General features: G+C 45.6%; 2 protein-coding genes across 6 annotated transcripts in view; one reads left to right on the plus strand and one right to left on the minus strand.

Moving 5' to 3' along the window:
- The window catches only part of CEP290 (centrosomal protein 290), a 55,617-nt gene extending 54,697 nt beyond the window's left edge, over window positions 1-920 (plus strand). For all 5 annotated transcript variants that reach the window (XM_069773443.1, XM_069773446.1, XM_069773447.1 and 2 more), the window contains one exon: window positions 110-920. In XM_069773443.1, the coding sequence (XP_069629544.1) occupies window positions 110-298 (189 nt within the window). In that variant the 3' untranslated portion in view covers window positions 299-920. The remainder of the gene's footprint in view (window positions 1-109) is intronic.
- Window positions 345-10,539, minus strand: RLIG1 (RNA 5'-phosphate and 3'-OH ligase 1). Its single transcript, XM_069773453.1, has 7 exons — window positions 10,388-10,539; window positions 8,419-8,536; window positions 7,691-7,786; window positions 4,273-4,389; window positions 3,799-3,993; window positions 2,476-2,645; window positions 345-1,881 (listed from the first exon to the last, which is right to left on the minus strand). The coding sequence occupies exons 1-7, from the start codon at window positions 10,475-10,477 to the stop codon at window positions 1,693-1,695; spliced, it is 975 nt and encodes a 324-aa protein (XP_069629554.1). The 5' UTR covers window positions 10,478-10,539; the 3' UTR covers window positions 345-1,692.
- Between the last annotated feature and the right edge of the window lie 2,015 nt (window positions 10,540-12,554).

Consider the following 12,554-nt stretch of genomic DNA (forward strand, 5'->3'; position numbering starts at 1 on the left):
TTATTTTCTCATCATTTAGCCCCCTAAGAAAAAGGCAAAAAAAAGCTGCTGTTGATGTGTATTTCCTAAGTTCTGGATAAAGGTGGTACTCCTTTGTTCTTTTTAATAGGAAGAAACAAAAAAGCTGAGAAGAGAACTAGAAAACTTTGACCCTTCCTTTTTTGAAGAAATTGAGGACCTGAAATATAACTACAATGAAGAAGTAAAAAAAAATATTATCTTAGAAGAAAGATTAAAGCAGCTTTCTGAAGAGTTTGGCATTCAAGTGGATAGTCCAGGCAACGTTTCTGTTGATTAGACTAATGTTTAGTATCCTCAGTATTGGTACAGAAAATAAATTCTGGTGCAGTTACATAATATTGATTTATTTGTCTGTTTTTATCTTGGAATGATACAAGTCTATTAAAGTTACAATAGTTTGGCACATACCTAAGAGTGCAGAATTGGATTAGTCAACAGATTATGGTCAGTATTTATATACACCAGTCAAAATAAAAGTGAGTTTTACCTCTCCCAACACCTTTGCAATATTTTAATTCAGAATAGTAGGATGGGTAATACACAGGTGCCAGGTGAAGTTGAAACCTTGGACTTACCCTAAAATTGAGAAACTCTTAAAATGTGCTAAGTGTGCTAAGTTCCAGATCGATAAGAATATGTAATTTGTTCTTGCTGTCTCGTGCTATCACACTTCTTAAACTATGGACTCAGGGTCAGCATGCTGGATGTCTGTTCTTACATCCCTGGTTATTTTTACCTCAATTTTAGAAAATCCAAGAACAAAGAATTGAAAATAAAGTTATAGTATTTCAGGCAAACTAATGGTATTTTTGTAGATAAATGATTTTTCATTTTGTATACTTTATATAGCTGGATGTATACTTTTATAGCACAGATAAAATAAAGCCAACTCAAATGATCATGCTTTCTCACCTTTATTATTTATATGCCATCTTACTTAATATGCCCTTGATGAAGTTTCCTAATTGAGATGGTCTGAAAATGGGTATATTAAGCCAAGTCATGTATCTCTCTAATTACTACGCATCTCCAAAATAGAACTAGTATACTTAATATTATTTACTCTTTTTGTCCCAAAATAGTGGAAGTACCTGTAGAATATAGCTTAATTAGGTTTTCAAGTAATAGCATAATGCTGCAGCTTACCAGTTCAATAATACAGTGAAAAGTTTTCCCCCAAAATTAAAAAAAAAGAAAATATCAAATTTCAGGACTGATTCTGGTCCCACCTGAAATATGTCCTTTACTGTTATGAAACAAGTAGATACTAAGTCTGAATCATACATATAACAGTGTCAAAATAATTATATTTATAAAAGTGCAACCTATGGAATTTTGACAGTTGATTGCATTCATTAGCTAAGCTATTAGGACCAGCCAGTGTTAGACAACATACTTCTTACACTTAATTATAACAGTTTCCAGAAATGGCTTCAGAAGTTAAGGATTTTTTAGAACTCAAATAAACATGCTGAAAGCTAGATCTCAGCTCTGGGTGTCAGATCTCTCATTATATAAAATCAGTCATTCTGGAAAAACTTAAAATGATACAGTACCTAGCCTGCTGCCTAAGCTAGAAGATTATTTGTGAAGAGTTCTGTGGTAGACACAAGTAAGAGGAACGCAGCACATACATAAAACAATTAACTTAATTAAAAGAGAAAAATCATTTCAAGCATCAAACTTGATATCTTTGAGTCTGTCAAATCTTTGACCATCCAAGTTTGAGAAATGGTGAAACAAACTCTTTGGTTCAAAGTCACAGTCATATTTAGTTCTATTAAAAGAAATTACAACAGGCTGAGAATTCAGGTATGTCTCTGCAAGTGGCCAGTGTAAACCAAGATGATGGCGATGGAGCTAAAATAAAAAGAAGTAAGATCAGTTTAGAGGTTTTGATATAGTAGCCCAACAGTTCCCAACTTGCGGGGTGTGGGTGCGTGCTTTAATTCTAGGCTCCTCTGTATTAGGGCACTTACTTAAAACCATTAATCAGTCACCTGAACCACACGAGTAACAATGAAGCACAAAAGGCAAATGAGACCCAAGGTGTCCTCCACAGCTTCAGAAATAACATAAACTTGCTAATTAATCAAAAATCACATTCTTACTAACAATACTTCTTCTGTAAGTCAACATTAACAAGAAGTGAATTTTTTAAATAAAAGAATTAACATTTTAAAGCTTAAGTGATTCCTATACAGGGAGGCAAGAAAATACTATTTTATGCTCTCAATTACTTTAAGTTAGTAGCATAATGTAGATAATGAAAAAGTTTAATGCGTTGTCATTGTAGTGATTCACTGGCTTGACTAATTCTACCGTCACCTGATTTGCTAGGGGAACATTTACTACTAAGGAAATTGGAAAACAAGATAAAAAACAAATACCTGACAATACTTCACATATTATGAATTATTATAGTGGTTTCCACATGCCTGTCTATATATTTACCTTGATTAAACACCCATCACGGCAGTGCCACACAATTCCTTCAACTTTACCCTCATTGCAGCCTTCAAACCAAGACACTATGTCAGTTTGTTTCAAAGTAGGTGGATTCTTTATTTCAAATGCTCCATGTGGTACAAGAAGATGTACAGGCTGCTTTTTGCTTCCTAATCCTATGTTAAAAGAAACAAAAGTCTTCCTGCTAGTTACATATGATAACAAGATTTTCCTCACTTTCGTTATTACAGCTATCTTAAAAGCACTCCATAAAGGTAGACTTCTATTAGATACTACAACATTGTCCTGCCTTTAAAAAAACAGTTAAATATGGTTTTAAGCATCAAATGTAGCTTTCTCCTCCTCATATAACTTTTTATCTACATAAAATAAACATGACATAGAGATTTATACATTTGTCTGCTTTTGTCCTTGTGGTCACCTCCTCAGTAACCATAAAGCTACTAGCTAAGTTCTTCAGGCTTCAGATCATGATCCATAGCACAAACATCTTAGTTCCTGAAAATCTGGCATATTTTCATAGGAACATGGATTAATAGTGAAGCCAGGTTGTTAACAAATGTGTTGCCTCTTCACTGACTGTTCAACAGAAATCTTCATCTAAGAATACAGCTATTAGATTTTTTTTAATTGCAGTTCCTTTACATTCTATGAAAATGCTTAGACCTGGAACTACTATTTTTCCTATCCATCCTTGCAAGTTATCCTAACAGCAAAGCTCAGAAGCTAGAACTCACTTTTGCTCACACCTAATTTTTCTTCTGTTATAAGGCTTTTAAAGGGAGAAGCCACAACCAAAATTTAGCTTAAATTACATTTCCTTAAAAAAATATACATAATATTTAATAATTTAAAAACTGCAACTTATGACTAACTCCAAGGACTCAAAAAAAAAAAAGGCTGAATAAAATTTTCTACTTTAATGGACTAAACAGCATCAAAAGAGCAAGTAAAAAAAGTCCAGAAAAGGTACCAACAGTCAATCTTAAAAAATATTTTAACAGTAATATTTAATACAACTTTTCCAGTCAAAATATTTTTTGAAAGACTAAAGCAAAGCATTTTTGTAGTAACTGGTAAAGAACAGGTGGAAAGAGGTTTAATAGACATAAACATTCTCATGACAACTCGGCTTTCTGAGGTATTTTTGGTAAGTGTTTTTTGAGCTAGCCCTTTCTCTCCTTTCTAAAAAAGTTACGTTGCTACCTTAGAACCTTTTTTTCAAACTTATACAAAGAAAATGCATCATTTTCACTGAAAAATATCACTAAATAAAAATGTATTTAAGAACAGACCATACAAACTTACCATATGGATTTGCATTAATATTAGTCCCAATAAGCTCCAATGTTTGTTCTAAAATTTCCGATAACGGCACTGGACTGATTTCCAGAAGCCCTGGGTCAGCATGGTGTTTCAATACCAGCGCTATTTCAGCCTCATAATTTACAACAGAAGAGTGCCAGCAATACTGCTTACTATTTTTCTCCACAGGCACCCAACCTATGAGAAAACACTGCATTTTACCAAAGTAAATTTCTGAAGTTATCAAATGCATACTAGAACTGTACATGCATTAAAAAAACCCACAGTTAACTACAAACAGAAAGAGTAACAAGAAAAACTGTGTCGTATCTCAGAGGAATGCAAATGTGACAACTATGCCTTCAGCTGAAGCCCTTTAAGTACGTTAACTACTACTTTTAACTCTGGAACTAGTTCTATTTCACTTCAAAAATTGAAGCCGCCCCCCCCATTTTACCTGTGCTGCATCATAGGTACCTGGCATATGTCCATTCTCATCTGGCAAAGGATTGCCATTACAGAACTCTATGTCCTTTGCTGGAATCCAGGTATCTGGAACGGGCTTGAAATCCTCTTCAACATTCCAAACAAATTCTAGACATATAAATGTAACATTTAGGTTTTTGGCAAACTGTCAGCCAATTTTATGTTTTGATCATCTTTCAATGCAAGTATTAAAATACCATTGATCTAAACCTTGTTTTACAGACAGTAGTCCCAGTTACTTTGTACAAGCACCAAGATCTGGCACACTCAAGCACTCTACAATTAGGGGGTTTAAAGAAGCATAGTAGCCTTTAAGTAGTTTAAAAGTTTAAAAGTAACCAAGATCAAAACATAGCTACCTAAATAGCTAACCTTATATTTAAACTAGAGTAAGAGAAGTAGAATAGAACAGAATATTTCAGTTGGAAGGGACCTACAACAATCACCTAGTCCAACTCCCTGACCAATTTAGGACTGACCAAAAGTTACAGTATGTTCTTAAGGGCATTGCCCAAATGCCTCTTAAACACTGTCAGGCTTCTTTCTCTGTAAAGAAATGCTTCCTAATGTCTAGTCTAAACCTCCCCTGGTGCAGGTTTGAACCATTCCCATGTGTCCCATCCCTGGACCCCAGGGAGAAGAGCTCAGCACCTCCCTCCCCACGTCCCCTCCTCAGGAAGCTGAGAGAGCAATGAGGTCACCGCTCAGCCTCCTTTTCTCCAAACTAGACAAGCCCAAAGTCCTCAGCTGCTCCTCACAGGATGTGGCTTCCAGCACTGTCACCAGCTTCATTGCCCTTCTCTGGACGCATTCAAGGACCTGAACATCCTTAAATCATGGGACCCAGAACTGCACACAGTACTCAAGGTGAGACCGCACCAACGCTGAATACAGCAGGATAATCCCCTCTTTTGACCAGCTGGTCATGCTCTGTTTGATGCCCCCCCAGGATGGGGTTTGCCCTCTCGGCTGCCAGGGCACACTGCTGGCTCCTGTTGAGCCTGCTGCCGACCAGCACCCCCAGATCCCTTTCTGCAGGGCTGCTCTTCAGCCTCTCCTCTCCCAGTTTATACCTGTGCCCAGACTTACTCTGTCCCAGGTGCAGAATCCGGCATTTGGACTTGTTAAATTCCATCCCATTAATCATAGCCCAATGCTCCAATCTATCTAGATCCCTCTGCAAGGCCTCTTGTACCTCAACAGCACCTCCCAGTTTGGTATCATCGGCAAACTTTCTAATGCATTCAACTACTGCACCCAGATCATTGATAAACATAGTGAACAGAACTGGCCCTAGAACTGAACCCTGAGAACATTGTTGGTGACCAGTCGCCAGCCAGATGTAGGCCCATGTACTACAACCCTTTGAGCTCTGTCCTTCAGCCAGTTCTTCACCTAGTGCACCATGAACCCCCTTATCCCACATGTCCAGAAGGATGCTGTGAGAGACAGTATCAAAAGCCTTACTAAAATCCAGAAAAACTACATCCGCCACCTTCCCTTCATCCACGAGGTGGGTGACCTCATCACAGAAGGATATCAAATTAGTTAAAACAGGACTTTCCCTTTGTGAACCCATGGTGACGGTGCCTGATAATTGCATTAATCTTAAATGCCTTTCAATAGTACCCCATATTATCCTCCGCATATATTTTCCAGGAACTGAGGTTAGACTAACAGGTCTGTAGTTCCCTGGGTCCTCTCTCACGCCCTTTTTGTAGATTGGTGCAACACTGGCTAGCTTCCAGTCAGCAGGGACCTCCCCAGACTCCCAAGACCTTTGGTAGATGATGAGAGGGGTCCTGCCGTAACATCCGATGGCTTCTTCAGTACTCTGGGATGAATCCCATCAGGCCCCATGGACCTGCGAACATGCAGCTGAAACAGCTGGTCCCTTAGAATTTCAGCATCCACAAATGGAAAGTCACTGTTCCCACACTCGTGGTCTTCCAATTCAGGGGGTATCAGTATTATTAAAGACTGAGGCAAAAAAAGCACTGGACGGCTCCGCTTTTTCTTCATCCCTTTTAGTCAGATGACCATCTTCAACAAGTATCAGTCCTATGTTTCCTTTAGACCTCCTCTTGCTGTTATACAAGGGCTTAAAAAAAGCCCTTGTTACCTGAAACAACACTGGCAAGTTTCAACTCTAACTGAGCTTTGTCCTTTCACGTCTTCTCCCTGCATATACGCTCTGTAATCTTCCTGCGAAGCCTGACCTTGCTTCCAGAGATCATACAGTTTCTTTTTCCTCTTGAGCTCCGCAAGGAGTTCCCTGTTCAGCCAAAGTGCTGTTCTGCCCTGCTTACTTGATTTACAACACAGTGGAATTGCCTGCTCCTGTGCTTCTAAAAGCTGGTTCTTAAAAGACTGACCAGCACCCGTGGACTCCTAAGACCTCAAAAGCAGATTCCCAGGGTACTCTGCTAAACAGCTCCCTGAATAGCTTAAAGTTTGCTCTCCTGAAGTCCAGGGTAGCAATTATACTGTCCTTTTTTCTTATTGCACTGAAAATTTTAAACTCAACCATTTCATGATCACTGTGACCAAGGCAGCCACCTACCATCACACCCCTCCCCAAGTCCTTCTCTATTCACAAACAGCAAGTCTAGGAGGGCATCTTTCCTAGTTGGCTCACTGACTACCTGTGTCAAGAAGTTATCTCCTACAAACTTCAAGAATTTCCAAGATCTGCTCGTCACAGCCACATGATATTACCAGTTGATGTCTGGGAAGTTTAAATCTTCCATAAGGACAAGGGCTACTGATCCAGAAATTTATCCTGAGTGCCTACAGAATAACTCACCAGCGCTTACCTCCCAGCTGGGCGATTGGTAGCAGATACTGACTACATTATCTCCTTTGTTTTCCATTCCCCTAATCCTCAGCCACATCATCACTAACTCTAAGGGCTGTACAACCAAACCTCTCCCTTATGCATAGTGCAAGGCCTCCACCTTGCCTGCCCTGCCTATCCCCCCTGAACAGCCTGTAGCCCTCCATCCCAGCACTCCAGTCAGAGGACTCAATCCACCAAGTCTCACTAATACCAATGATACTGTAGCTCTGGAATGTTTCCAGTTCATCCTGTTTTTTTCTCATACTGCGTGTGGTGGCGCACAAGCATTTCAGATATGCTCCTGAGCCCTCAGTGCTCCCAGGAGGAGTGCTAATGTTCCCACTAGCACCACCACCCTCCAGTGATGCCATGCCAACCCGTACCTACTGCAGTCCTGTTGGTATCCCCTCCCCCAATTGATTCTAGTTTAAAGCTCTCTTGAAGTAAAGTTAAGACTGACATTAAGAAAAATTGAAGCAGGATCACTGACGTTTCCTGTGTTAGACTATAGGTGTTTTTCCAACTGGATAACTTACATTGACAAAAAGAAGGAAAGAAATCTTCACTAACCTTTGCAATCTTCCAATGAATACAAGAATCGTTTAAACCTTTTTTCGGCTTGCTTGTTGGGTTTTCGATCCATCCTGGCCCAAAGATAGGGTTGCCCTAGAGTTTCCAAAGGGATAAAAATCAGCAGTTTACTGAGGCAACCACACCCTGCAGAGTACTGAAATCAACCATGTAAAAGGCATGATATGCCTTCTCATTTGCCACTAGAGAAATTTTATATCCAAAGACACTACTTAAATTAATAATTTAACTGCTGTATATGAATCTAAAAATCTATTTGTAGAATCATGGCTAGTGTAATACAAAGCTTCCTTACAATTTCAGGTAAAGGCATGAACCCCAGTGATGCAATGAACGACCACAGTCTTCTTTCCTCCCAACCTCCATACTTCTTTTCATCCTCCCCAAGAAAATTAGACACCCCTTATTATACAAGTTCTAGTGCGCAAGGAAGATTTTACTAATAGGAAATTTTAGAACTGGAATAGGTCCCTGATTGGCATGTTCACTGCAACCAGACTTCCATGTATTTTAGACAGTAAAATCTGTAACAACTTTATAAAACACCTCCTATGTTTATGGTAACTCTTACTTTGCGGTCAAGGTGGTTAATGACAGAGAAATTCACAACAGCTGTGATCCAATGGATCATACAATAAAAGTGAAAACAAAGTAAAACAAGGCTTCTAGCCAACATAAGAAATCTGCATACAGATCTTCTTTATTACCTTTATAGGTAGTTACGTAACAGCAGGTTCCATCCACCTTTTCAGTAGGGATTGCATTGTATATATCTGCCTCTAATGCCTTCCCGGTGATAGCTTCAGTTGCCAAAACTTTAAATGGCTGAAAAGAAGACAGGTATTTTAAACCCTCATCATGGCTGTTTCTCACATGGATCCTTGCTCCTCACAGCCGGCCTCTCTAAGTCCAGTACTACACATTATGTTGCTGATTTCTAATGCCATTGAAATACACCATTGTTTCTTCAAGACACAACAGTCTGGGAATGCTCTAAGACAAAAGAACAAAGGCAATCTGTTTGCAAACTCTCTCCCTCTTCTCCATTCTCGATTAGTATTTACAGATGACTTTGCCTTCCGCTGCAAATAGTGCACATAAACTAGAAGGGTCTCAGTCCAACGCTACAAAAGTTTGAGACATGCCTTCCTCTGTTACGACGGCAATACCAATTCACCATGACTAGCTGCTCCGAGCTTGCAGTTTGGAGCTGAAAGTCAATAGCACCATGTTAGTGCAATACATAGACCCGTGCAATGCAAGGTGGCAAAAGCATCCTAGCATTAAATACGTAGTATCGGTGCTGCCAACTAAACACGCTTCTGCTTAAGAAGAGCAAAGAAAGAAGTGATCCAGGGGTCCGAAACAAATATCCAGCCACAGCTAGCCCCCATTTCCAGGAGGGCTTCTACAGGGCTTCTCTAACAGTTTCCCTGCAAACATGGAATCAGTTGTGGCTGGATTCCAGTGTTTTCCTGGATAATCAGCACCCCTCCCTCCTCTCTTCCCAGCCAGCTTTGACTTGTGAGCTGGGCACTGTCTCTTTCTGCTAGTAAAACACAAAGCAGGTCCTTGTCTGAGGCAAAAAAGCCTCAAAACAGAATTCAGAAGTCATAAAGTGAGAACCTTCTACATGCTGTCATTGCATTACATGGCTGTTTTCTATTTCAGTAATCAGATGCGGCATATATGAAGATTTTAGGAAGCTTACATGAAAAAGAAAACATTCGGGGGGAGAGAAAACATTCCCGTTGCTTCTCCCACCACCGCCACCGTTGCCACCGCCGCCCCCCTTCTTCCCTAGCAGTCATCGCCCCCTGTAGTATCCTTGCCTGCCCTTGAAAACCACAGAAAATAGTGTAAGCCACTTACAGACCTAACCCCCTGTCGGCTTTTTCTGTGTGAAGGAACAACAGGGTAGGGAGGTACCCTTACGTGACCATTACCGAGATGCTGTTGGTACCGGCAGTTCAAACAATTAAGTTACCGACGTTTTGGCAACCGTTTCAGCTCTGCCACCCAGAAGGCAAACACCAGCGAGCCAAAGCCACCCAGATGCAGCCGACAGACAGCATCAGGAGCCACTCCTCAAACCGGGAAAGGCAAGCTGGAGGTCTACAGCTAGGCAGGGGAACGGCACCCCAGCCTGTCCCAACGCTGCCTTCTGCATCTCGGGAAGAAACAGCTCTGACTGGGCTCCACGGCTTTCACCTCGCACTCCACGTCTCGCAGCCTCCGACGAGTCCTTCCGTCGGAAGCCTGAGGTGCCAAAACAACAGCAAAAAAAAAAAAAAAAAAAAAAAAAAAGAGGCGCGCTTGGCTTCGCCCCACGAAGCTCGCAGGCCGGCGGGGACGGCAGGGCGGTTTCACACAAGCTCCCAGGGCGGTCCCCTCACAGCGGCCTCATCCCTCGCCGTGCGTGACCGCTGCCGACACTCGGGAAAAACACACGCGACACCGGGCTCGGCACCCCGGACGCCCCTTGCCAGCAGAAGAGCGGGACGGAGCCGAAACGGCTCTCTCCTTCCCGCGCGGAAAGCGGGGAGCCCTGCAGAAACCTCTGCCGTACATATCGCTCAGACGCGGCCCAGCGACCCCCCCCCCCCCCGCCCCGAGCCCGAGCCCGGGCCCGGCCCAGCGACTCCCCCCGCCCGGCGCCGTGCCGCCCCGGACCACCTGGCGCTCCCGCTTGGCCGACGGCTCCTCCTTCACCTCGGTCACGAACAGACACGGCACCTTCCGCTGCACCGCGCCCCGCCGCCTCATCGCCCCGGCCGCCCGCCCGCCACAGCGCCCAGCCGCGACTGCGACTGCGCCTGCGCCCGCGGGGCGCGGCGGGAAATGGAGTCCCTCGCTGCCCGCCCGCCCGCGACGCATGTGGGCGCAGGGGCGCGGCGCGGCGGCGGCCGCCTCCTTTCGGCCGCCTTTCTCCCTCAGCCCGCGGCAAGGCGGTGGCTCCGCCGCTCTCCACCGTCCAGCCCGACCCCGGGACCGAGCCCGGGGCGGCTCCGCTCTCGGCAGCGGCGGTTCCCGCCGCGGCACGGCCGCGCCGCGCCAGCTGTGCTCTGAGGCGCCGGCCTGAGGCGGCGGCTGGCTCCCGCGCCGAGGCCGTTGGCCGTTGTCGGCCGTTGGCCCTCGGCCGTTCCCCGGGCCGGGCAGCCCAAGTTCCCCGGGGATGTCTTCTCTGCTTCCCCGGGGAGCCGCACGCCCGGGCCGGGGGCAGGGATGCCCTGTCCCCAGGGTGTCGGCACCTCTCCGGTTCTGCCTGTGCCTCCCCTGGTTCCCCAGTACACCTCGGCGTCTGCGGTGGCTTGACCCGGCGGGACAGCAGGCGCCTGCTCACCCGCTCGCTACCCTCCTGGGCTGGGCAGCTCCTCAGAGGGCTCCTGGGCCGAGATCCCTCGCCCACCGCCAGCTCGGGCAGAGCAGACTTGGCTCGCTCGGGGACGGCCGTTCCGTTTATTGCCAATGGAAGCCCGGCAGGGTAATGAGAAGGCCAAACCCAGCCTGAAAATGCCTGCCCCGGAGCCCTGTCTGCTTCCCGGGCTCGGCTTTGCTCCCAATTTTCTCTCCTTCCTCCCACCGAGCGGCACAGGGGGACGGGGTTTGCCATTAGCTCCTCAGGCATTGTCCCTGACGCTCCTTCCTCCTCACGCTCTTCCCCTGCGCCGGCATGGGGTCCCTGCCACGGGAGACGGTCCTCCACGAACCCCCTCCAGCGTGGGTCCCTTCCCCAGGCTGCAGTCCTTCAGGAGCAGACTGCTCCAGCGTGGGGGGTCACAAGTCCTGTCAGCAAACCTGCTCCAGCGTGGGCTCCTCTCTCCACGGGGCCACAGGTCCAGCCAGGAGCCTGCTCCAGCGTGGGGTCTCCATGGGGTCACAGCCTCCTTAGGGTGTCCCCCTGCTCCGGCATGGGGTCCTCCATGGGATGCAGGTGGAGATCTGCTCCACCGTGGACCTCCACGGGCTGCGGGGCGCAGCCTGCCTCACCGTGGTCTTCACCATGGGCTGCAGTGGAATCTCTGCTCCGGCGCCTGGAGCACCTCCTCCCCTCCTTCTGCACTGACCTGGGGGTCTGCACGCTTGTTTCTCTCCCATACCCTCACTCTGCTCTCCGGCTGCAGTTTCTGAGTCCTGGCAACCTTTTTTTCCCTTCTTAAATATGTTATCAAAGAGGTGCTACTGCCGTTGCTGGTGGGCTCGGCCTTGGCCAGCGGTGGGTCTGTCCTGGAGCTGGCTGGCATGGGCTCTGTCGGACATGGGGAAGCTTCTAGCAGCTTCTCTCAGAAGCCCTCCCTGTGACCCCCCCCGCTACTGAAACCTTGCCACACAAACCCAATACAGAATTAATTCTTCCTGACCGTACCTTCTTCTGTGCCTCCTTCAGGCACAGCCATGCAGCTACAAAGAGCCCCTGTCTGGATAGCCCTTGGCAGTGTTAACACAGTCTGCCTCTGGCTGCTCCTGCCCCCTGACAGTTCATTATTCATGGCCCTCATCTGCTCTCCTGAATTTTCCTTCCCCTGTGCCCCCCCAGTCAGTTGCAGGGCTTACGGAACTGTGGGAGCGTTTTCACATCGCTTCTCCGTTCACAGGTCTCGCCAGTACTCCCCACCTCCATCCCAGTCAGCAGTTTCATTCGGTACTTTGGTGACGTCATTCCTGTCGAAATCCCTTTCTTCCAGTGACAAAGTCCCGGTGGCCAGGCATACGGTATTTCCCTTTGCAGTTAGTCTTCAAGGGGCCACCCGCTGATACTCAAGTTACAAACAATTTGGTAGGCTCCTAGAGAGACGAGGAGGCTTCCAGTCATTTCAATGGCTTCGTACTTCTTCCCCAGCTT

Source organism: Haliaeetus albicilla, chromosome 28 (genome assembly GCF_947461875.1).
Source record: "Haliaeetus albicilla chromosome 28, bHalAlb1.1, whole genome shotgun sequence".
NCBI lineage: Eukaryota > Metazoa > Chordata > Aves > Accipitriformes > Accipitridae > Haliaeetus > Haliaeetus albicilla.